This window comes from Lissotriton helveticus, chromosome 8, assembly GCF_964261635.1.
Source record: "Lissotriton helveticus chromosome 8, aLisHel1.1, whole genome shotgun sequence".
Taxonomy (NCBI): domain Eukaryota; kingdom Metazoa; phylum Chordata; class Amphibia; order Caudata; family Salamandridae; genus Lissotriton; species Lissotriton helveticus.
Window position 1 is genome coordinate 1,652,043,508 of NC_136069.1, and position 25,351 is coordinate 1,652,068,858.

General features: G+C 52.3%; 1 protein-coding gene across 5 annotated transcripts in view; it reads right to left on the reverse strand.

Moving 5' to 3' along the window:
* The window catches only part of APBB1 (amyloid beta precursor protein binding family B member 1), a 295,415-nt gene that overhangs the window by 149,956 nt on the left and 120,108 nt on the right, over nucleotides 1-25,351 (reverse strand). The window contains exon 1 of one of the 5 annotated variants that reach the window (XM_078658720.1): nucleotides 14,488-14,566. The exons of 2 other annotated variants lie outside the window; for them this stretch is intronic. Coding sequence is in view for 2 of the 3 variants with exons in the window: in XM_078658718.1 (XP_078514844.1) it covers nucleotides 7,182-7,233 (52 nt within the window). In the remaining variant the exon portion in view is untranslated. Of the gene's footprint in view, nucleotides 1-6,771; nucleotides 6,881-7,181; nucleotides 7,358-14,487; nucleotides 14,567-25,351 lie in introns of those variants that run through there. 2 more of the 5 variants (XM_078658718.1, XM_078658719.1) reach the window with 2 other exon arrangements.

Sequence of the window (25,351 nt, forward strand, 5' to 3'; positions counted from 1 at the left end):
GGAAAGGGGCAGAGACTTGATGACTCCCACCTCTCTCAGTACCATAGGACACTCCTTCACTCACAGCCCGATGGAAAGGGGCAGAGACTTGATGACTCCCACCTCTCTCAGTACCATAGGACACTCCTTCACTCACAGCCCGATGAAAAGGGACAGAGACCCGGTGACTCCCACTTCTCCCAGTACCCATAGGACCCTCCTTCACTCACAGCCCGATGGAAAGGGACAGAGACCCGGTGACTCCCACCTCTCCCAGTACCCATAGAACCCTCCTTCACTCACAGCCCGATGGAAAGGGACAGAGACCCGGTGACTCCCACCTCTCTCAGTACCATAAGACACTCCTTCACTCAAAGCACAATGGATAGGGACAGAGATCCGAGGACTCCCACCTGTCTCAGTACCATAAGACACTCCTTCACTCAAAGCCCAATGGAAAGGGGCAGAGACCCGATGACTTCCCACCTTTCCCAGTACCATAGGACCCTCCTTCACTCACAGCCCGATGGAAAGGGACAGAGACCCGGTGACTCCCACCTCTCCCAGTACCCATAGGACCCTCCTTCACTCACAGCCCGATGGAAAGGGACAGAGACCCGATGACTCCCACCCTTGAGTATCATAGGACACTCAACTCACAGCCCGGTGGAAAGGGACAGAGACCCGGTGACTCCCACCCCTCTCAGTACCATAGGACACTCCTTTACTCCCAGCCTGATGGAAAGGGACAGAGACACGGTGTCTCCCACCTTTCCGAGTACCATAAGACACTCCCTCACTCAAAGCCCGATGGAAAGGGGCAGAGGCCCGATGACTCCCACCTCTCTCAGTACCATAGGACACTCCTTCACTCACAGACTGATCAAAAGGGGCAGAGGCCCGATGACTCCCACCCTTGAGTATCATAGGACACTCAACTCACAGCCCGGTGGAAAGGGCCAGAAACCCGATGACTCCCCCCCTCGCCCAGTACCATATGACACTCCTTCACTGACAGTCTGAAGGAAAGGGACAGATAGAGACCCAATGACCCCCACCTCGCCCAGTACCATAGGACACTCCTTCACTCACAGCCTGATGGAAAGGGATAGAGATCCGTAACTCCTACCACTCCCAGTACCATAGGACACTCCTTCACTCACAGCCTGATGGAAAGGGGCAGAGACCTGATGACTCCCACCTCTCCCGGGGACCTAGGACACTCCTTTACTCACAGCCCGATGGAAAGGGGCAGAGACCTGATGACTCCCACCACTCCCGGGGACCTAGGACACTCCTTTACTCACAGCCCGATGGAAAGGGGCCAGAGACCTGATGACTCCCACCACTCCCGGGGACCTAGGACACTCCTTTACTCACAGCCCGATGGAAAGGGGCAGAGACCTGATGACTCCCGCCTCTCTCAGTACCATAGGACACTCCTTCACTCACAGCCTGATGGAAAGGGACAGAGACCCAGTATCTCCCACATTACTCAGTACCATAAGACACTCCTTCACTCACAGCCCGATGGAAAGGGATAGAGATCCGTAACTCCTACCACTCCCAGTACCATAGGACCCTCCTTCACTCACAGCCTGATGGAAAGGGGCAGAGACCTGATGACTCCCACCTCTCCCGGGGACCTAGGACACTCCTTTACTCACAGCCCGATGGAAAGGGGCAGAGACCTGATGACTCCCACCACTCCCGGGGACCTAGGACACTCCTTTACTCACAGCCCGATGGAAAGGGGCAGAGACCTGATGACTCCCACCACTCCCGGGGACCTAGGACACTCCTTTACTCACAGCCCGATGGAAAGGGGCCAGAGACCTGATGACTCCCACCACTCCCGGGGACCTAGGACACTCCTTTACTCACAGCCCGATGGAAAGGGGCAGAGACCTGATGACTCCCGCCTCTCCCAGTACCCATAGGACACTCCTTCACTCACAGCCTGATGGAAAGGGACAGAGACCCAGTATCTCCCACATTACTCAGTACCATAAGACACTCCTTTACTCACAGCCCGATGGAAAGGGGCAGAGACCTGATGACTCCCGCCTCTCTCAGTACCATAGGACACTCCTTCATACACAGCCTGATGGAAAGGGGCAGACACCCGATGACTCCCACCTCTCCCAGTGCCATAGGACACCCTTGCTGACTCTCACTTTTCCATAAATCTTTCCTTTCCATCCTCTGCACGCCTCCTCTCCAGAGCACAGCCTACTCCGTCACATGCAGGTTTGCTTTAATTATCGCATCTTTGCAAACTGGCCACCCACAGCTCTTTTCATATCTCTCAACCTCTCCTTTGAAAGTCATACGCTTAATAGCCAATCCCTGGAAGCTCATCTGTTGAAACGTCCAGCCAGGCCATGAATTCACAAACCCCCTCCCTTTACTGGATCGGGAGAAGAGCCTGGTGTGAAGTGCTACAACACCCAGTCAGCGGTAGTGAGTGCTATATAATGTAATTACACTAGAAGTCCACAGTAATAATGCTACGGTTATAAAACTTAGTGGTTGGCAGTCGATGGCAGTTCACACAGGCTGCATCATAACTCCCTTCTACTGGTGCCACTTGCAGACGACACAGCTGAGAAGGCTCAAGTCCAGCCCAGCCCATCCACCACACGATGGCCAGGCACGCAACGTCACATCTCGCTGGCCACCAGTGGACTTGAATCTAGTCCACCACTGCAGGTCCAAAGCAGCCATGTACTAGGAGTGCTTCCAGACACCTCACGGTGACAACCAGAGAGGGGAGGGTTAAACTAAGCCCATGCCAGCAGCTCCCTGCCCCGTGCCAGCAGCTCTATGCCTGTCCCTCTGCCCCTCCAAGCAGCTCTCTGCCCGTCCCAGCAGCTCTATGCCTGTCCCTCTGCCCATCCCAGCAGCTCTCTGCCCGTCCCAGCAGCTCTACGCCTGTCCCTCTGCCCGTCCCAGCAGCTCTACGCCTGTCCCTCTGCCCGTCCCAGCAGCTCTACGCCTGTCCCTCTGCCCGTCCCAGCAGCTCTACGCCTGTCCCTCTGCCCGTCCCAGCAGCTCTACGCCGGTCCCTCTGCCCGTGCCAGCAGCTCTCTGCCCGTCCCAGTAGCTCTCTGCCCGTCCCAGCAGCTAGCTCTCTGCCCCTCCCAGCAGCTAGCTCTCTGCCCCTCCCAGCAGCTAGCTCTCTGCCCCTCCCAGCAGCTAGCTCTCTGCCCCTCCCAGCAGCTAGCTCTCTGCCCCTCCCAGCAGCTAGCTCTCTGCCCCTCCCAGCAGCTAGCTCTCTGCCCCTCCCAGCAGCTAGCTCTCTGCCCCTCTCAGCAGCTAGCTCTCTGCCTCTCCCAGCAGCTAGCTCTCTGCCCCTTCCAGCAGCTAGCTCTCTGCCCCTCCCAGCAGCTCTCCGCCCGTCTCTCTGCCCGTCCAAGCAGCTCTCTGCCCGCCCCTCGGCCCGTCCCAGCAGCTCTACGCCTGTCCCTCTGCCCGTCGCAGCAGCTCTACGCCTGTCCCTCTGCCCGTCCCAGCAGCTCTACGCCTGTCCCTCTGCCCGTCCCAGCAGCTCTACGCCTGTCCCTCTACCCGTCCCAGCAGCTCTACCCCTGTCCCTCTACCCGTCCCAGCAGCTCTACGCCTGTCCCTCTACCCGTCCCAGCAGCTCTACGCCTGTCCCTCTGCCCGTCCCAGCAGCTCTGCCCGTCCCAGCAGCTAGCTCTCTGCCCGTCCCAGCAGCTAGCTCTCTGCCCGTCCCAGCAGCTAGCTCTCTGCCCGTCACAGCAGCTAGCTCTCTGCCCCTCACAGCAGCTAGCTCTCTGCCCCTCACAGCAGCTAGCTCTCTGCCCCTCACAGCAGCTAGCCCTCTGCCCCTCCCAGCAGCTAGCTCTCTGCCCCTCCCAGCAGCTAGCTCTCTGCCCCTCCCAGCAGCTAGCTCTCTGCCCCTCCCAGCAGCTAGCTCTCTGCCCCTCCCAGCAGCTAGCTCTCTGCCCCTCCCAGCAGCTAGCTCTCTGCCCCTCCCAGCAGCTAGCTCTCTGCCCCTCCCAGCAGCTAGCTCTCTGCCCCTCTGCCCGTCCAAGCAGCTCTCTGCCCGCCCCTCTGCCCGTCCCAGCAGCTCTCTGCCCGTCCCAGCAGCTCTGCCCGTCCCAGCAGCTCTCCGCCCGTCCCAGCAGCTCTCCGCCCGTCCCAGCAGCTCTCCGCCCGTCCCTCTGCCCATGACAGCAGCTCTCCGGCCATCCCTCTGCCCGTCCCAGCCGCTCTCTGCCCGTCCCAGCAGCTCTCCGCCCGTCCCAGCAGCTCTCCGCCCGTCCCAGCAGCTCTCCGCCCGTCCCAGCAGCTCTCCGCCCGTCCCAGCAGCTCTCCGCCCATCCCAGCAGCTCTCCGTCCATCCCAGCAGCTCTCCGCCCATCCCAGCAGCTCTCCGCCCATCCCAGCAGCTCTCCGCCCATCCCAGCAGCTCTCCGCCCATCCCAGCAGCTCTCCGCCCATCCCAGCAGCTCTCCGCGCAGCTCTCTGCCCGTCCCAGCAGCTCTCTGCCCGTCCCAGCAGCTCTCCGCCCACCTGTCTGCCCGTCCCAGCAGCTCTCTGCCCGTCCCAGCAGCTCTCTGCCCGTCCCAGCAGCTCTCTGCCCGTCCCAGCAGCTCTCTGCCCGTCCCTCTGCCCGTCCCAGCAGCTCTATGCCCGTCCCAGCAGCTCTCTGGCAGCTCTCCCGTTAACCTCCATCCAATAAAGGGATACTGAGAACTTTCAGGGTACATGCTTAACAATGAAAAATCTGAATGTAAACCACTAAATATCTACTGCTCTTGGGACGTGTTGGGAGATTCAGGACTGGTCTGGCAGACAAGCCACATTAAATACTTAGGAATATTATTCGGCAGTGGCCCGATAACCACAATACGCCGCAACAAGAAACTCCTATTAGTAAAGGTAAAGAAACAATTAGAAGCCTGGTCACCTAAATTCATGACATGGTGGGGACGAATTGAAACATTAAAAATGATTATCACGCCTCTGATATACTCCCAATCCTCCTAACAGATGACTTCCACCAAAAGATAGATAAAATGTGCACCAAACTCATTTGGCGCGACAAGAAAGCGAGGATTAGTATCAAGAAACTAAGACTACCGAAAACGCAAGGGGGGTGAACCTAGAAGATTTTAAGCTCTTCCAACTAGCCTTCCTAGCTAGACAAGGTACACACTGGGTGGCCCAGACACCAGAACACACACCAGTGTGGATACAGGTGGAAAAAGCCTTTCTGAACAACATGAACACACTAGCCCAACTAACGTCTAATGCATACCCACATGCGAACAACCCAATCTTAAGGAATACCAAGATAAAGCTCTTAAAACTGGAGGTGAGCATTAAAGGTTCCAAATCAGAAGCAATATGGTTGAATAACAATATCAAATAGAAGGGGACACTCTCAGATCCACACAGGGATAGTAAAGGGCATTCACACCCACACCAACTGGATAAAGAAACCGCACCAACTACATTCTCTGACCTGAAGACATCCCACCAACTAGAGGACTTGAACCTGTATAGATTTCTAAAGATAAAAGCGGCCCTAGCAAAATCAAAACTAGCAGACACCAAACCCTCGATCTTACAGTACGTTGCAAACATAAAAAAAGTAGGCCACCAAGCATCACAACTATATAAAATACTCCGACCCCAAAAGTCCAAACACAACATCAAAACGAAGGGATACTGGGATAAACTTATATACACCTGGCTAAACAACCAGGAGTGGAATAACCTGTGGTCCTCAGCCACCCGAAATAAGATCACCCCAGTCTTAGCTCAAACGAAACTCTGGTTGCTACACAAAACATGCTGGACCCCAGCCCGCCTACACACTAGGAACCAGAGATAGCCCACTCTGCTGGAACTGCAACACAGGGAAGGGGGAGCTGGAACATCATCTTCCAATGCCCAACACTCAAGAGGTTCTGGGGTAGGGTGTTTGACTTCATAGACAAAGTAAAAGTCCACATTTGTCTAAAGCGCACAATCACCCGTAAGGGTCTCTAGGCGCTGGGGGCCGTCGGGAAGATTAAGCGAGCTATTGCCCAGAGTCACATGGTGCTGGGCTGACCTGCCGCCGAGCCGGGGATCGAACCGTGGTCCCCAGATTCCAGCGTCAGTCGCCCTGGCCGCGGCGCCACACCTCTTCCTCTTAGACAATGTCTTGAAGTGCAAGATTACAAGTGACTTTGCCTCACTCAGCACGGCATTTATTCGAACCGCCCTTCCCACAGAGGGAGAGAGAGAACTAATGGACCTATTCCTGACAGCGGCGGTCAAACTGGTGCTAAGGAACTGGAAGGACACCTCAAAGACCACCTACAAAGGCTGGCTCAACTGGGTCACCCACCTCAGAGGAGCGGACAACCTGGCGCTGCAATACTCTCCCTGGAAAGCGTCATCCAGGGGCCTGTGGGAAGTCCTGGACGCAGCCCTGGTCCCGTACGAGCCGCCATAAGAACCCGTCCCGCACCCACTTGCGTGCAGTGCAGTACCTACCGCGCAATGGACATGTCGGGGACTAGAACATTCTATGCCAAGTCAGCATGGTATATATAGCGTCCGTCTGTCCTATCCTCCTCCTCCGCTTGTTCCTAACTTTCCTGTACTTTCCTACCTTAGACCTACCTCTTTACAAAAATATAGCCAGCAAAGGAAGACTCGCCCGAAATGTACTTTATACCATGTTTATGCCAACTGCGGTAAATCCGGATAACAAATGTATGTACTATGTATAGAAAACTTGTGAAAAAAAAAGTGCCGTAAAGGGACCTGCAGAGCTGCTGCACGCTGCCAGCTGCATGAAAACCACGAGCTGCGCCTCTGACACACCCCGAAGCGCTGCGCCCCATGTCACGAGAGCTGCACCTTATGGAGTCCTCGCGCTCGACATGGGAACACTTCACACAGACTCAAGGCAGAGAGAAGACCCTTCCAGCCGCATATCCCGCAAGGTGCGAGTGCCTCAGCGCCCCACAGAGGAGTAGAAGGAACAATCTAAACATTGCAACGCAAAGCCCCGCACACCTCCCACTTCTCTCCGAGCTCTGCCATGGGACGCCGCCCCCCCCCCCCTCACACACACACACCGCAGCACTCACGCTGGCACCTCCCGGCGCACAGGCTTCTCAGTGCTAGATCCGCTCACAGCGGGCGCTGCCAGCCCGTGCCCCCTCGCCTACCTGGGGCGCAGTCCTGCAGGATGATGGCCAGGAAGTAATCCTTTGTGTACATGGTGCCAAGTGGGCGTCAGGTGCCCGCGCTGCCCATCCCGGGACCCGGGGGCACCCCAGCCGCACTCCTGCCCCCGGGGGGCACTGCACTCCTGCGCCCAGGGAGCCCCGCGCCTCACCGCATCCCAGCCGCTCTCAGGGCAGCAGCGGCAGCCAGGGGCTCCTCCCTGCACCGCCCGATGCAGAGACTGCTGCTCTCACCGGGTGGGGAGTGCGGAGAGGAGCATCCTGGAGCAAGAGCAGCGAGGGGGCTGGAAGGAGCGAGGAGGGACAGCGCGGAGGGAAGGAGGGACAGCGCGGAGGGAAGGAGGGACAGCGCGGAGGGGAGGAGGGACAGCGCGGAGGAGAGGAGGGACAGCGCGGAGGAGAGGAGGGACAGCGCGGAGGAGAGGAGGGACAGCGCGGAGGAGAGGAGGGACAGCGCGGAGGAGAGGAGGGACAGCGCGGAGGAAAGGAGGGACAGCGCGGAGGGAAGGAGGGACAGCGCGGAGGGAAGGAGGGACAGCGCGGAGGGAAGGAGGGACAGCGCGGAGGGAAGGAGGGACAGCGCGGAGGGAAGGAGGGACAGCGCGGAGGGAAGGAGGGACAGCGCGGAGGGAAGGAGGGACAGCGCGGAGGGAAGGAGGGACAGCGGGAGGGAAGGAGGGACAGCGCGGAGGGAAGGAGGGACAGCGCGGAGGGAAGGAGGGACAGCGCGGAGGGAAGGAGGGACAGCGCGGAGGGAAGGAGGGACAGCGCGGAGGGAAGGAGGGACAGCGCGGAGGGAAGGAGGGACAGCACGGAGGGAAGGAGGGACAGCACGGAGGGAAGGAGGGACAGCACGGAGGGAAGGAGGGACAGCACGGAGGGAAGGAGGGACAGCACGGAGGGAAGGAGGGACAGCACGGAGGGAAGGAGGGACAGCGCGGAGGGAAGGAGGGACAGCGCGGAGGGAAGGAGGGACAGCGCAGAGGAAAGGAGGAACAGCGCAGAGGAAAGGAGGAACAGCACTGAGGGTAGGGGGACAGGACGGACAGCACTGAGGATTGCAGGAAAGGAGGGACAGCACGGAATACAGGAGGGACAGCACGGAATACAGGAGGGACAGCACGGAATACAGGAGGGACAGCACGGAATACAGGAGGGACAGCACTAAGGACAGGAGGAAAGGAGGGACAGCCCAGAGGGCAGGAGGAAAGGAGGGACAATACAGAGGACAGCAGGAGACCTGAAATGGTAAGAAAGCAAACAAGCAGGAGAAAAAGGTTAAGGAGGAAAGCACCTGGTAAACACGTGAAAAGTATGAATAGTGACAAAGAGAAATGAGAGGTGGGAGCAAGAGAGGGGGGAGGGGGTTGGGGAAAAAATCGAGGAGCCTGTATATAAAGTAGGGTGCACAAAATCCATAGGTGAGGGTCAGGATGAAGTGCATTTGGTGGGAGAGAAGCCTTTCAGACGTGATACTTCAGAGGCTTGGAACACCACTGAGGCAAACCAAGCAAGCACACACAACGCCTATAGTTCAGGAGCTGGATGCAGACTCTTTGGCTTTGCCAATGCTTATTCTGATTGTGAATGGGGTTTCTATGAAGGTAGGCACTGTATGAAATCAAGCACTGTTTACAATCCAAAATGTATATATTTCCTATGTAAAGGCACACATTGCACCAGCAGTCCCTGGCACTGAGGAAGACTCCTTATTGTATGGATGAGCGCACTGTGTAGGATCAGAATGCCATCACTCACAGACGGGTTAACCAATGGCTGAAGTGGGCCCACCCTGTGCCCCATGCAGCAGGCACAAGAAGCAAGTATCAATGACACCGCTGTAGGGCAAAGAGGAGTGACAGAAAGCCTCTGGAACTATATAGGTACAATATAGATCTATTAAAAACAAAGGTTGTTGTCTAAGACCAGACCTAAAAGCGCCTTCAAGTATTCTGTTCTTCCCCCTCCCCCGTGCCCAAAGCACGATGAGGCTAAGGTTAGTCCGTACACAAAGGAAGGCACCAGGGTTGCAACGATCAACAACTTAAGAAGTGAACTATCACTTGGGGGAACAGCCAAGCCGAGCTCTTCAAAGTTGACAAAGTTTAAGAAAAAAATAGAAGAAAAAAAAGGTTTCAGGGACAAACAAGTAAGCTAACTGTTGACATTAAGACAATATCGTCCAATGGAGATGGATGGGCATAGCCTGGAGTGGCACACATCAGGCCCCCGCTCGCACCTGTGGTCAGCAAGGGGCCAGGGTTTTCCAAAGAACCAAGTGAGCCTGGGGGACTTTGCCGTTGGAAGGGATCGAGCTCCATAACAAGATGCACTTATGTCAAGTCATGACCTAGACAGGCCCTCAAAGGAGGATGCATTGATCCAGAGGCCATGATGTATAGTGATGAACAGGACACCCAGCGGCGTCGAGGTGCTTCTCAGTGCCAGTCCTGGGCACCAGGTTGTCTGGTAAGCTGGGCACCTTCCTTCCCTCTTTGGTTCTTCTGCAGATCTCACATCTCTTCAGAAGTTTACGGCAGAGGGTGGACTGGGTCCCACGAGGGTGGACTGGGTCCCACGGCCTTTGAAGGTGCAGAAAAGAGAGGATTATGTGCTGCGCTGAAGAACATGATAGCCAAGGTGCTGCTCGGTGCCACTGGTGGGCACAACATGAGGGTACCACAGTTAAACATCTTCAGCAGGTCTTGGCAGAGCGCGTCCCACGATGCAGAGCCTCAAATGGTGCTGAGGGGATCTCAGGGTGTGCAGCGATGAGCAATGTGATAGTCAAGCGGGCCAACATGCTGCTCAGCGCCACGGATGGGCAACCATTTGTCTGCTATGGTGGCCACCTCTCTTGGTCACTTGTTCTTCTTCAGAACTCACATCTCTTCAGCAGCTCTTGGCAGAGGATGGACTGGGCTCCAGAGCCGTTCTTGCTGCTGAAGGGCGATCACTGTATACAGTGATGTACGTGATACCCAGATGTGGTGAGGTGCTGCGCACAGCCACCTCTGGACACACAACTGCCCAATACGGCCTACACCTAGCCTGGGTCACTTGTTCTTCTCCCCACCTCACAGGTCAAACCTCTTCAGCAGGTAACCAGGCTCTGCGGCGCTAAAGGAAATCAGCGGGGAACAAGGAACGAGGACACATGTCACAAGAGTACACACAAGTAGTGAGGAACAAAATAAAATCGAAAGTCAATTATATTGTACTCAATTGTTGGAGTAAAATAGCAGGTAGGCCCAGTACAAGTCCATAACTTCAAACTTGAGTTTTATCTAAACAGTGACCACATTCCTTTACATTTTAAATCTTCATTTTATTCCGATCGAAGGATCAAGGCACATATATTAGTAATTAGGTCTTGAAACAGCAAACCTATTTGACAGTGAGCACGTGTGCTTTCTCAGAGCACGATTCCTTTGCTCTAGATAAATGTTTATCGAGTGCAGAATTACTGTTCACAGTTAAGCATTCAGTACCTGCTGTGACAGTCCTCGGGTTGTGTTGGTGAAGCTAACTGAAAAACAATGAAGACTGTCTATCCCAGTAATCTTACATGGGAAGCCCATTACAAGGTGGCAAACGTGTCTAATCATGGAAGCAGTGAACAGGAGGTAAATGTGAGTGTTGAATAGCAATGTCGTAATTGGGTCTCATAAGGCACACAGCAATATAGTGGTGTGCTTGGAGGTACAAACAGTGGTATTCAGGTCTGGTTTACTGGTTAACGAATGGTCAACTTGTTCACTTGAAGTGATCGGAGGTACAAACAGTGGTATTCAGGTCTGGTTTAGTGTTCAACGAATGGTCAACTTGTTCACTTGAGGTGATCGGAGGTACAAACGGTGGTATTCAGGTCTGGTTTACTGTTCAACGAATGGTCAACTTGTTCACTTGAAGTGATCGGAGGTACCACACGAATGGTCAACTTGTTCACTTGAGGTGATCGGAGGTACAAACGGTGGTATTCAGGTCTGGTTTACTGTTCAGCGAATGGTCAACTTGTTCACTTGAGGTGATCGGAGGTACAAACGGTGGTATTCAGGTCTGGTTTACTGTTTAGTGAATGGTCAACTTGTTCACTTGAGGTGATCGGAGGTACAAACGGTGGTATTCAGGTCTGGTTTACTGTTTAGCGAATGGTCAACTTGTTCACTTGAGGTGATCAGAGGTACAAACGGTGGTATTCAGGTCTGGTTTACTGTTCAACAAATGATCAACTTGTTCACTTGAGGTGATCGGAGGTACAAACGGTGGTATTCAGGTCTGGTTTACTGTTCAGCGAATGGCCAACTTGTTCACTTGAGGTGATCGGAGGTACAAACGGAGGTATTCAGGTCTGGTTTACTGTTCAACGAATGGTCAACTTGTTCACTTGAGGTGATCGGAGGTACAAACGGTGGTATTCAGGTCTGGTTTACTGTTCGACGAATGGTCAACTTGTTCACTTGCTTGACGTGCTCGGAAGAACAAACCGAAGTATTCAGGGCTGGTTTACTGGTTAATAATTGGTCAAATTGTTCACTTGGAGTGATCGGAGTTACAGAGGTATTCAGCTCTGGTTTACTCGTTTCTTCTACAGGCTGCAGGCCTCCACAGTGCAAGTGCTGCTTTGGCACAGTAAATTATTTCGTAACGTTTGATCCAATCTTCACCACTTCTGATCCACCGCTTCACCTCCCAAGATGATCCCAAGCAGGAGGAGTAGATCCAGCCTGCATCTCCAATACACCGCTCCAGCCACAGCCCCTTCACTCTACATAAATCAAACAAGCGTCTGACTCCAGCATACAACTCACCCCAATCACACCACCACCACCTTTAAACAGGTCCAGCACCCTAGCTCCAGCATGCTCCCTCAGCCAGATTCACACACCTCAGGAACAGTCTTCATACCCCATCCTCAGTACCATTAACACCAGCACCTTGGACCAGGTCCAGCACCTTGTACCAGGCCCAGCACCTTGTACCAGGCCCAGCAATTTTCTCCAGCCTGCACCCTCAGCCAGCTACGCATCACCCCCTGGATCAGGCCCATGACCTGGCTCCTGCCTGCATCCTCAGCACGAGGATCCAGACAGGGGGGAGGGTGGGGCTGCCAGGGGGAGGGCGGGGCTGCCAGGGGGAGGGTGTGGCTGCTTCGGGCAGGACCAGAGGAGGAACAGTTGTGTTTCATAGGGACGATTTAATCGTAATTAGTATTTCTTGCAAGATCTCTCCTACTAGTAATATCAGGTGCTCTCATCAAGGTTGAGCACATTCGGGTGAACTGCCACTCTGGATGAAGACCTCTAGGATGACGCATGCCGCCACGAGTGGTCGAGTCCTTTTAAACCACATGGTGGCTTTTAGTGGGTGCTTCTATGTTTATGGATTCATCTAGCCGGTTCCTTTCGATTTCTTATGGCTGCCTTCATCTTTGTGGTACATGTATTCGTTTTTGTCTCCCATAACAACATCGGTGTATTTCCCAGATCAGGGATATGGACAAGCTCCATTCGAACATCTTTGAACAATGTATAGTTTGGTGACGTAACCAGTGATAAGGTGCCGTGTGTGTCTGCCTGTTCTGCCAGGAGTTCAGATTGTCAAAGTATGGAAAGCTGCTCTAAGACAAGTACGCCGCCAACATACAACTAGTGACTGAGTCTAGCAATTAACAGAAACACGCAAGAGTAAGAACCTTTAAAGATTGCCTGTTCTGCCTCAGAAGTATCGGCCCGATCAGCTCCTCCCGGGTGGAGGTTTCCTGCCTCCGACAAGGATGTCGCTGCTCAGCACGGTGTGAAGCCCCAGGCAGGTCTCCTTGACAGACCCCTCCCTCCGAAGGCAGTTACGGTCTAAGCCACACGTCACAAAACCACGAGATATAAATAAATGTATTGTGTATTTATGAAACAGTGTTTACCCCGAGTCACCGAGTCCTTATTCGTTTTGTCGCGCGTTTTTACACGTGGATACCTTCTGCCAGCCTGGACACAAGCCGTGGAGCCACTCACAACCAATCAGCAATGTTGGGCCCCCACACTGCGGCCTATCCCCACCGACCCGGGGCCCCACGATGCAGACTGCTATCTCCAACAGTAGATCTGATGGGATGCCTGAGCGAGGTTAGTAGGTGGATGACCCGGTCTTGTCTCAAACTTAATGGAGACAAGACAGAGGTCATGATATTGGGACATCTAGCTCCACCTACAATTGACCAGATCTGGCCAGCCTGCCTAGGCACCCCCCCAGCCCCCAGGGATGCCATCAAGAGCCTGGGTGTCTGGTTGGATAAGTCCCTGACATTCGACCACCAGGCTGTCGTGCTATCTGCCACATGTTTTGGCCTCATTAGAACGTTGAATAAGATCCTTCCGTTGCTACCTTTTGAGGCAAGACAAATTGTGGTCCAAGGACTAATCCTCTCGAGGTTGGACTTTGGAAATGCGCTCTATCTTGGAGCTCCAGATTCCACATTAAAAAAGCTACAAGTAATTCAAAACTGCGCGGCTCGGACATTGCTTCAAATCCCTCGGAGGACCTCTGTAAAAGCCGGACTGACAAGACTACACTGGCTTCCGGTGAAGGACAGGATCAGTTTCAAATCTCTCTGTCTTGCCCACCAATCTTTCTGGGAAACCGGCCCATTAATCAGTCGCCCTTTAATTACTCCCTACCTACCCAGCAGACAGCTAAGGTCCACTAACGCTCTACTTGCCGCTGTGCCAAAGATCAAACGGTCCAGATCAGGTGGTCGGTCCTTTTCTCTAAATGCAGCCAAGTTGTGGAACAGTTTGCCTTTTTACCTAAGGTCCAATTCCGACCTTACCTCTTTCAGGAAGCAACTGAAAACTTTTTTGTTCAATAAATAGTGTCTTCTTTTTCTTTCTGAACTTAAGTCCCACTGAGATTACCCGTTAGCAATCAGCGCTAGGACGCCCCCGGGCAACTATCTGCGCTTTAGAAAACCCATTTTCATTTCATTCATTTCACCAGCTCGGGGCCAACACACTGCTGCCTGTAATGCCCATTGCCCACTGACTCTGGACCCCCACACTGCTGCCTGTAATGCCCACTGACTCAGGGCCCCCACACTGCTGCCTGTAATGCCCACATACCCTTGGCCCCCACACCGCTGCTGCTTGAGATCTCCACCCACCCTCGGCCCCCAAGACTGCGACCTACTATGTCCACCGGCTCTGCACCCTCAATGTTGCATGCCAGCCCTATGGCTCCCCATCCCTCCAACGCTGCTTACTATGCCCATGGATTGATTAAGGGCCGTCGGTACCTGGTGCTGTGACACTGAGCAGCGATCACAGGGTCTGCACGTGGCTCCTGCGGGTGGCCTCTGCCACCTCCTGTGGGGCAGCGGGGACAGATTTAGCTGCCAGGGCTGGTTACAGCTTTCCAGACGTCATGTGCTCCTTGGCTATCTTTAGCTCCTGTCATCGTCATCTGAAGTCATCAAGAGATGCACAGCAGAGTGCTGGTCTGTACTGAGATGCCTGTAAAATCCCTCCTCTGACCACAGCAGACACCCACCCTTCAGTACGGAGCTGCCTTTCAATCCCTCATGTAACAGCAGCAGACACCCTCCCTTCACCGAGTGCTGGTCTGTACTGAGATGCCTGTAAAATCCCTCCTCTGACCACAGCAGACACCCACCCTTCAGTACGGAGCTGCCTTTCAATCCCTCATGTAACAGCAGCAGACACCCTCCCTTCACCGAGTGCTGGTCTGTACTGAGATGCCTGTAAAATCCCTCCTCTGACCACAGCAGGCACTCACCCTTCAGTACTGAGCTGCTTCCACAATCCCTCATGTAACCACAGCAGACACCCTCGCTTCACTGAGTGCTTGCTGCAATGAGTTGCTTCCGCAATCCCTCGTGTAACCACATCAGACACCCTCCCATCACTGTGTGCTTGTCTGTACTGAGCTGCTTCCACAATCCCTCATGTAACCACAGCAGACACCCTCCCATCACTGTGTGCTTGTCTGTACTGAGCTGCTTCCACAATCCCTCATGTAACCACAGCAGACACCCTCGCTTCACTGAGTGCTTGTCTGCACTGAGCTGCCTTTCAATCCCTTATGTAACCACAGGAGACACTCATCCTTCAGTACTGAGCTGCCCTTCAATCCCTCATGTAACCACATCGGACACCCTCCCCATCACTGTGTGCTGGTCTGTACTGAGCTGCCTTCGCAATCCCTCATGTAACCACAGTAGACACCCTCCCATCACTGTGTGCTTGTCTGTACTGAGCTGCCTTCGCAATCCCTCATGTAACCACAGCAGACACCCTCCCATCACTGTGTGCTTGTCTGCACTGAGCTGCCTTCGCAATCCCTCATGTAACCACAGTAGACACCCTCCCATCACTGTGTGCTTGTCTGTACTGAGCTGCCTTCGCAATCCCTCATGTAACCACAGCAGACACCCTCCCATCACTGTGTGCTTGTCTGTACTGAGCTGCCTCCGCAATCCCTCATGTAACCACAGCAGACACCCTCCCATCACTGTGTACTTGTCTGTACTGAGCTGCTTCCACAATCCCTCGTGTAACCACAGGAGACACTCACCCTTCAGTACTGAGCTGCCTTTCAATCATCCCTCATGTAACCACAGCAGACATACACATTTCACTGTGTGCTTGTCTGTATTGAGCTGCTTCCACAATCCATCATGTAACCACAGCAGACACCCTCGCTTCACTGTGTGCTTGTCTGCACTGAGCTGCCTTCGTAATCCCTCATGTAACCACAGCAGACACCCTCCCATCACTGTGTGCTTGTCTGTACTGAGCTGCTTCCACAAACCCTCGTGTAACCACAGGAGACACTCATCCTTCAGTACTGAGCTGCCCTTCAATCCCTCATGTAACCACAGCAGACACCCTCCTTTCACTGTGTGCTTGTCTGTATTGAGCTGCTTCCACAATCCCTCATGTAACCACAGCAGACACCCTCGCTTCACTGTGTGCTTGTCTGCTGAGCTGCCTTTCAATCTCTCGTGTAACCACAGCAGACACTCACCCTTCAGTACTGAGCTGCCTATCAATCCCTCATGTAACCACAGCAGACACCCACCCTTCACTGAGTGCTCGTCTGTATTGAGCTGCCTTGGCAATCCCTCATGTAACCACAGCAGACATCCTCCTTTCACTGTGTGTTGGTCTGTACTGAGCTGCCTTTTACTCACTCATGTAACTACAGCAGACACCCACCCTTCACTGTGTGCTTGTCTGTATTGAGCTGCCTTCGCAATCCCTCGTGTAACCACAGCAGACACCCTCCCTTCACTGTATACTTGTCTGTACTGAGCTGCTTCCACAATACCTCGTGTAACCACAGCAGACACTCACCCTTCAGTACTGAGCTGCCTTTCAATCATCCCTCGTGTAACCACAGCAGACATACACATTTCACTGTGTGCTTGTCTGCACTGAGCTGCCTTCGCAATCCCTCATGTAACCACAGCAGACACCCTCCTTTAACTGTGTGCTTGTCTGGATTGAGCTGCTTCCACAATCCCTCATGTAACCACAGCAGACACCCTCCCTTCACTGTATACACTTGTCTGTACTGAGCTGCTTCCACAATCCCTCATGTAACCACAGCAGACACCCTCCCTTCACTGTGTGCTTGTCTGCACTGAGCTGCCTTCGCAATCCCTCATGTAACAACAGCAGACACCCTCCCTTCACTGTGTGCTTGTCTGTACTGAGCTGCTTCCACAATCCCTCGTGTAACCACAGGAGACACTCACCCTTCAGTACTGAGCTGCCTTCGCAATCCATCGGGTAACCACAGCAGACACCCTCCCTTCACTGTGTGCTTGTCTGTACTGAGCTGCCTTCGCAATCCCTCATGTAACCACAGCAGACACCCTCCCATCACTGTGTGCTTGTCTGTACTGAGCTGCTTCCACAATCCCTCGTGTAACCACAGGAGACACTCACACTTCAGTACTGAGCTGCCTTCGCAATCCCTCATGTAACCACATCAGACCCCCTCCCTTCACTGTGTGCTTGTCTGCACTGAGCTGCCTTCGCAATCCCTCATGTAACCACAGCAGACACCCTCGCTTCACTGTGTGTTTGTCTGTACTGAGCTGCCTTTCAATCCCTCAAGTAACCACAGGAGACACACTCCCTTCACTGTGTGCTTGGCTGTACTGAGCTGCCTTTCAATCCCTCAAGTAACCACAGGAGACACCCTCCCTTCACTGTGTGCTTGGCTGTACTGAGCTGCCTTTCAATCCCTCAAGTAACCACAGCAGACACTCACCCTTCAGTAATGAACTGCCTTTCAATCCCTCAAGTAACCACAGCAGGCACTCACCCTTCAGTAATGAACTGCCTTTCAATCCCTCATGTAACCACAGCAGACACCCTCCCTTCACTGAGTGCTTGTCTGCACTGAGCTGCCTTTGCAATCCCTCATGTAACCACAGCAGACAACCTCCCTTCACTGTGTGCTTGTCTGCACTAAGCTGCCTTCGCAATCCCTCATGTAACCACAGCAGACATCCTCCTTTCACTGTGTGCTGGTCTGTACTGAGCTGCCTTCGCAATCCCTCATGTAACCACAGCAGACACCCTCCTTTCAGTGTGTGCTTGTCCGGATTGAGCTGCCTTCGCAATCCCTCATGTAACCACAGAAGACACCCTCCTTTCACTGTGTGCTTGTCTGTACTGAGCTGCCTTCGCAATCCCTCATGTAACCACAGCAGAAACCCTCCTTTCACTGTGTGCTTGTCTGTACTGAGCTGCCTTCGCAATCCCTCATGTAACCACAGCAGAAACCCTCCTTTAACTGTGTGCTTGTCTGGATTGAGCTGCTTCCACAATCCCTCATGTAACCGCAGCAGACACCCTCCCTTCACTGTGTGCTTGTCTGCACTGAGCTGCCTTCGCAATCCCTCATGTAACAACAGCAGACACCCTCCCTTCACTGTGTGCTTGTCTGTACTGAGCTGCATTTAAATCCCTCATGTAACCACAGCAGACACCCTCCCATCACTGTGTGCTTGTCTGTACTGAGCTGCTTCCACAATCCCTCGTGTAACCACATGAGACACTCACCCTTCAGTACTGAGCTGCCTTCGCAATCCCTCGTGTAACCACAGCAGACACCCTCCCTTCACTGTGTGCTTGTCTGTACTGAGCTGCCTTCGCAATCCCTCATGTAACCACAGCAGACACCCTCGCTTCACTGTGTGTTTGTCTGTACTGAGCTGCCTTTCAATCCCTCAAGTAACCACAGGAGACACCCTCCCTTCACTGTGTGCTTGGCTGTACTGAGCAGCCTTTCAATCCCTCAAGTAACCACAGCAGACACTCACCCTTCAGTAATGAACTGCCTTTCAATCCCTCAAGTAACCACAGCAGACACTCACCCTTCAGTACTGAACTGCCTTTCAATCCCTCATGTAACCACAGCAGAAACCCTCCCTCCACTGTGTGTTTGTCTGTACTGAGCTGCCTTCGCAATCCCTCAAGTAACCACGGTAGACACCCTCCCATCACTGTGTGCTTGTCTGTACTGAGCTGCCTTAGCAATCCCTCATGTAACCACAGCAGACACCCTCCCTTCACTGTGTGCTTGTCTGCACTGAGCTGCCTTCGCAATCCCTCATGTAACCACAGCAGACATCCTCCTTTCACTGTGTGCTTGTCTGTACTGAGCTGCCTTCGCAATCCCTCATGTAACCACAGCAGACACCCTCCTTTCACTGTGTGCTTGTCTGGATTGAGCTGCTTCCACAATCCCTCATGTAACCACAGCAGACACCCTCGCTTCACTGTGTGCTTGTCTGCTGAGCTGCCTTTCAATCTCTTGTGTAACCACAGCAGACACTCACCCTTCAGTACTGAACTGCCTTTCAATCCCTCATGTAACCACAGCAGACACCCTCCCCTGACTGTGCTTGTCTGCACTGAGTTGTTTCCACAATCCCTCATGTAACCACAGTAGACACCCTCCCTTCACTGTGTGCTTGTCTGCACTGAGCTGCCTTCGCAATCCCTCATGTAACTACAGCAGACACCCTCCCTTCACTGTGTGCTTGTCTGCACTGAGCTGCCTTCGCAATCCCTCATGTAACCACAGCAGACACCCTCCCATCACTGTGTGCTTGTCTGTACTGAGCTGCTTCCACAATCCCTCGTGTAACCACAGGAGACACTCACACTTCAGTACTGAGCTGCCTTCGCAATCCCTCATGTAACCACATCAGACCCCCTCCCTTCACTGTGTGCTTGTCTGCACTGAGCTGCCTTCGCAATCCCTCATGTAACCACAGCAGACACCCTCCCATCACTGTGTGCTTGTCTGTACTGAGCTGCTTCCACAATCCCTCGTGTAACCACAGGAGACACTCACCCTTCAGTACTGAGCTGCCTTCGCAATCCCTCATGTAACCACATCAGACACCCTCCCTTCACTGTGTGCTTGTCTGCACTGAGCTGCCTTCGCAATCCCTCCTGTAACCACAGTAGAAACCCTCCTTTAACTGTGTGCTTGTCTGGATTGAGCTGCTTCCACAATCCCTCATGGAACCACAGCAGACACCCTCCTTTCACTGTGTGCTTGTCTGCACTGAGCTGCCTTCGCAATCCCTCATGTAACCACAGGAGACACCCTCTCTTCACGGTGTGCTTGTCTGTACTGAGCTGCCTTCACAATCCCTCATGTAACCACAGCAGACACCCTCCCTTCACTGAGTGCTTGTCTGCACTGAGCTGCCTTCGCAATCCCTCATGTAACCACAGCAGACACCCTCCCTTCACTGTGTGCTTGTCTGCACTGAGCTGCCTTCACAATCCCTCATGTAACCACAGCAGACACCCTCCTTTCACTGTGTGCTTGTCTGTACTGAGCTGCCTTCGCAATCCCTCATGTAACCACAGCAGACACCCTCCTTTCACTGTGCGCTTGTCTGGATTGAGCTGCTTCCACAATCCCTCATGTAACCACAGCAGACACCCTCGCTACACTGTGTGCTTGTCTGCTGAGCTGCCTTTCAATCTCTCGTGTAACCACAGCAGACACGCTCCCTTCACTGTGTGTTTGTCTGTACTGAGATGCCTTTCAATCCCTCATGTAACCACAGCAGAAACCCTCTCTTCACTGTATGCTTGTCTGCACGGAGTTGTTTCCACAATCCCTCATGTAACCACAGCAGACACCCTCCCTTCACTGTGTGTTTGTCTGTACTGAGCTGCCTTTCAATCCCTCATGTAACCACAGCAGACACGCTCCCTTCACTGTGTGTTTGTCTGTACTGAGATGCCTTTCAATCCCTCATGTAACCACAGCAGACATCCTCCTTTCACTGTGTGCTTGTCTGTACTGAGCTGCCTCCGCAATCCCTCATGTAACCACAGCAGACACACTCCCTTCACTGTGTGTTTGTCTGTACTGAGCTGCCTTTCAATCCCTCATGTAACCACAGCAGACACCCTCCCTTAACTGTGTGCTTGTCTGCACTGAGTTGTTTCCACAATCCCTCATGTAACCACAGCAGACACCCTCCCTTCACTGTGTGCTTGTCGGTTCGGAGCTGCCTTCAAAATCCCTCATGTAACCACAGCAGACACGCTCCCTTCACTGTGTGTTTGTCTGTACTGAGCTGCCTTTCAATCCCTCATGTAACCACAGCAGACACGCTCCCTTCACTGTGTGCTTGTCTGTACTGAGCTGCCTTCGCAATCCCTCATGTAACCACAGCAGACACGCTCCCTTCACTGTGTGTTTGTCTGTACTGAGCTGCCTTTCAATCCCTCATGTAACCACAGCAGACACCCTCCCTTCACTGTGTGCTTGTCTGGATTGAGTTGCTTCCACAATTCCCCATGTTAACACAGCAGACACGCTCCCTTCACTGTGTGTTTGTCTGTACTGGGCTGCCTTTCATTCCCTCATGTAACAAAAGCAGACACTCACCCTTCACTGTGTGCTTGTCTGCAATGAGTTGCTTCCACGACCCCTAGTAGAACCACAGCAGACACTCACCGTTCAGTAATGAGCTGCCCTTCAATCCCTCATGTAACCACAGCAGACATACACATTTCACTGTGTGCTTGTCTGCACTGAGCTGCCCTTCAATCCCTCATGTAACCACAGCAGACACCCTCCCTTCACTGTATGCTTGTCTGTATTGAGCTGCCTTCGCAATCACTCATGTAACAACAGCAGACACCCACCCTTCACTGAGTGCTTGTCTCTATTGAGCTGCCTTCGCAATCACTCAGGTAACCACAGCAGACACTCTCCTTTCACGGAGTGCTTGTCTGTATTGAGCTGCTTCCACAATCCCTTGTGTAACCACAGCAGACACCCTCCCTTCACTGTGTGCTTGTCTGCACTGAGCTGCCTTCGCAATCACTCATGTAACCACAGCAGACACCCTCCCTTCACTGTGTGCTTGTCTGTACTGAGCTGCCTTTCAATCCCTCAAGTAACCACAGCAGACACCCTCCCTTCACTGTGTGCTTGTCTGCACTGAGCTGCCTTTCAATCCCTCAAGTAACCACAGCAGACACCCTCCCTTCACTGTGTGCTTGTCTGCACTGAGCTGCCTTCGCAATCACTCATGTAACCACAGCAGACACCCTCCCTTCTCTGTGTGCTTGTCTGTACTGAGCTGCCTTTCAACCCCTCATGTAACTACAGCAGACACCCTCCCTTCACTGTATGCTTGTCTGTACTGAGCTGCCTTCGCAATCACTCATGTAACCACAGCAGACACCCTCCCATCACTGTGTGCTTATCTGGATTGAGCTGCCTTCGCAATCCCTCATGTAACCACAGCAGTCACTCACTCTTCACTGTGTGCTTGAGTGTGCATGTGTGTACGGACCTGCCTCCACAATTCCTCATGTAACCACAGCAGATACTCTCCCTTCCTTGAAGCTGGTCTGTGCTGAGCTAACTACACAATCCCTCCTGTAACCGCAGCAGTCACTCACTCTTAACGTTGTGCTTGTGTGTACTGACCTGCCTCCACAATCCCTCGTGTAAGCACAGCAGAAACGCACCCTTCAGTACTGAGCTGCCTTCGCCATCCTTCATGTAACCACAGCAGACACTCGCCCTTCTCTGTCTGCTGATTTACACAAAACTGCCTCTTCAAACCCTCAAGTAATTACAGCTGACACCCATTCTCCACTTTGAGCTGGTCTCTGCAGGAAGGGCTGTCCACAGCCACCCATGTAACTAGATTAGACACCCAATCTCCTGTTTGATCACTTCAAACCCTTATGTAACCACAGCAGACATTCACTTCCCACTGTATGCCCATGTACACAAAGATTATGCCACAACACCTCATGACACCACAATGGCCAATCACACATCGCCGAGTGCCTGTCTACATAAAGCTACCTCCACGATCCCTTAAGTAACAAAAGCAGACAACCCCACTCCTAGGTGTGCACCCCTACATCATGCGGTTTCCACAATCCCTCGAGTAACTGGAACACACCAACTCCCCATGGTGTGTAGGTCCACATGAAGATGCCTCCACTCTCCCGAATGTAACCACAGCAGAAACCCCACTCTCCCATGTGTGCTTGTCTACACCATACTGTCTACACTTCCCTTATGTAACCACAGCAGACCATGGTGTGCCTGTCTACACCGAGAGGCCTCTACAATCCCCCATGTAACCACAGCGGACACCCACTCTCCCATGTGTGCTTGTCTACACCATACTGTCTACACTTCCCTTATGTAACCACAGCAGACCATGGTGTGCCTGTCTACACCGAGAGGCCTCTACAATCCCCCATGTAACCACAGCGGACACCCACTCTCCCATGTGTGCTTGTCTACACCATACTGTCTACACTTCCCTTATGTAACCACAGCAGACCATGGTGTGCCTGTCTACACCGAGAGGCCTCTACAATCCCCCATGTAACCACAGCGGACACCCACTCTCCCATGTGTGCTTGTCTACACCATACTGCCTACACTTCCCTTAATTAACCAGAGGAGACACCAACTCTTCACTGCTTATCTGGGTTACACCGAGCTGCCTCCACAATCCCCCACAAGCACAGAGTTCGACAACCAATTCTATAATGACGCCCTGTGTGAGAAACAAAGTAGAAACTCAAGAGATGGAGAAGCCGACCCTCATCTCAAAGCTGCAGATGACATCCTGCCTGCTACAGTGCAGAAGAGATTAAAAAAATAGCAATGGAAGCAAGTACAGGTCCACAGAAGACGAAACTGAAGACCATGTGAGGTCTTCATGCCAAAAGTAGGACAGGTAAACAGATTAAGCATCGGGTATGGGGTTCTAGGCTCACTGTAATCTTTGTTGTTTTAACTATAGGAACGTTAAAGAGATCTATAAAGTGCTAGAGCCAGATAAATGGTTCACAGCTGACATCAGTGGTTGTTCGAAAAGTCATAGGTTCGAAATCCCAAGATCGATTAAATGAGTACCATAGAACAGGCTGAGATCAACACAGCAGAAAATGCAATGCAACATAACTCAACACTATATACGATAGTCTAAAGTTTGCATCTTCTACTTGTCCATGGACAGGCATGGTGTAAGCTTCGTCAACATATTTTTCATACTTTGGCCACAGCTCTAGCATCATCTAAAGAAAAAGTCACTTAACTTCCAAGAAGGTATGCAGCACCCGGTGGATCCATACATACACTAAGGCACAGACCAGGAAAACCTCAGGATACAGACTCTTTGTAGGAGAACTCCTCAGTGTTGTTGACAAAGTGTCCACAATGCTCCAGGATCCTCAAGGGTTATATGCTCTTGCCCATGTTAACAATCGAAGACATCTATGCCAATAAAAGAAGACCTAATGTTGAAGTGGCAACAGTCAGGCTTAATCCAAAATCAGCCAGCTCCAACTCCTGGATTTTTTTCTTCCATTTAATTACATCCAGGTGACCACGTTGTGGTGTAAAGAGCAACATAAATAAGCAACAAACAAAAGACACAAATATATTTTTTAAATCGGAGCAATGGTCTTTGAAAACCTGACATGAAGGTTGGTAACACTTATCCGGAGTTCTTTACCTGCTGGAACTACTAACACAAGCCAGAAAACACACTCCTATTCGACAGCATAGAAACTCTAGAATAGTCGTCCATCATAAAATAAGAAGAGCAATTCTTTGGAGCAGAGGTAGGTGTCGCTTCTAAAGGAATTGTGAAAGTTCACATGCTGGGATTAAACTCCACATGCATTCACAATTACAGTTTTTGGAGCAAACTGGTTAGTTGCACTGATCCCATGTGATAAGAAGTTCTACCAAAGGCGCTCAGTTATGAAAATGGCAAATGTATTACACTTGCCATTCAAAAGTGAACAGATAGTTAGGGTTTAACGAGTCTTGGCGTATGTGTTATCAGAAAGACAGGGTAACTTCGCACTGATGAACCACAATGTTTCTTCAAAATTCCTGACACCAAACCCAACCAAGCACACAGAGTTTTCATTAAAGGTAGAGGTTCTGTATATGAACAACTTTAATACCCCTGGGCAAATCCCTAATTACACCATACATTTCCCTTTGTTTTTGTTACCTAAACACTTGTAGGCATTTGTGAGCAAACACTGTACTATTGTGATCTGTGGAACTTTCACTGTAATATTTCTAATATAATTTATATATTTATAAAGTTTTATATATCGCAAGATTAACCCAAGAGGGTATCAGAGCGCTTTACATTAAAGATTGTTGCGTTAGAAGTTACATTAGATACAAGAGTATGGTAAGGGTACAGTACACATGAACAATCTTTCAAGAATTCGTAGGAGGGAGGGGAGGAAGGAGTAATAGCGGGGAGACAAGGAGGAACTGTGCCCAATGTCCAGCTGAGGTGACGGTCAAGGGGAAACCAAGTGCCAATCTCCTCATTAGCTGTGTCTAGGAGCTCCACCGGTCATCAGCCATGTAGATCAGGTCTCAACGATCAGGAAAACCAGTTACATGGGATTCATCAATCCATGTATAAACGCCTGTCTCTAATTTCTTTACAATCGTCGGCTTGTGACACATCCAGTCGCCAGTTTTAAAGAAAAAACGTCAGGACTTTTACTGGTTTTATTAATAATTTGGATCTTAAAACCAATTTATCGAAGACATTTACTGTGATGTGT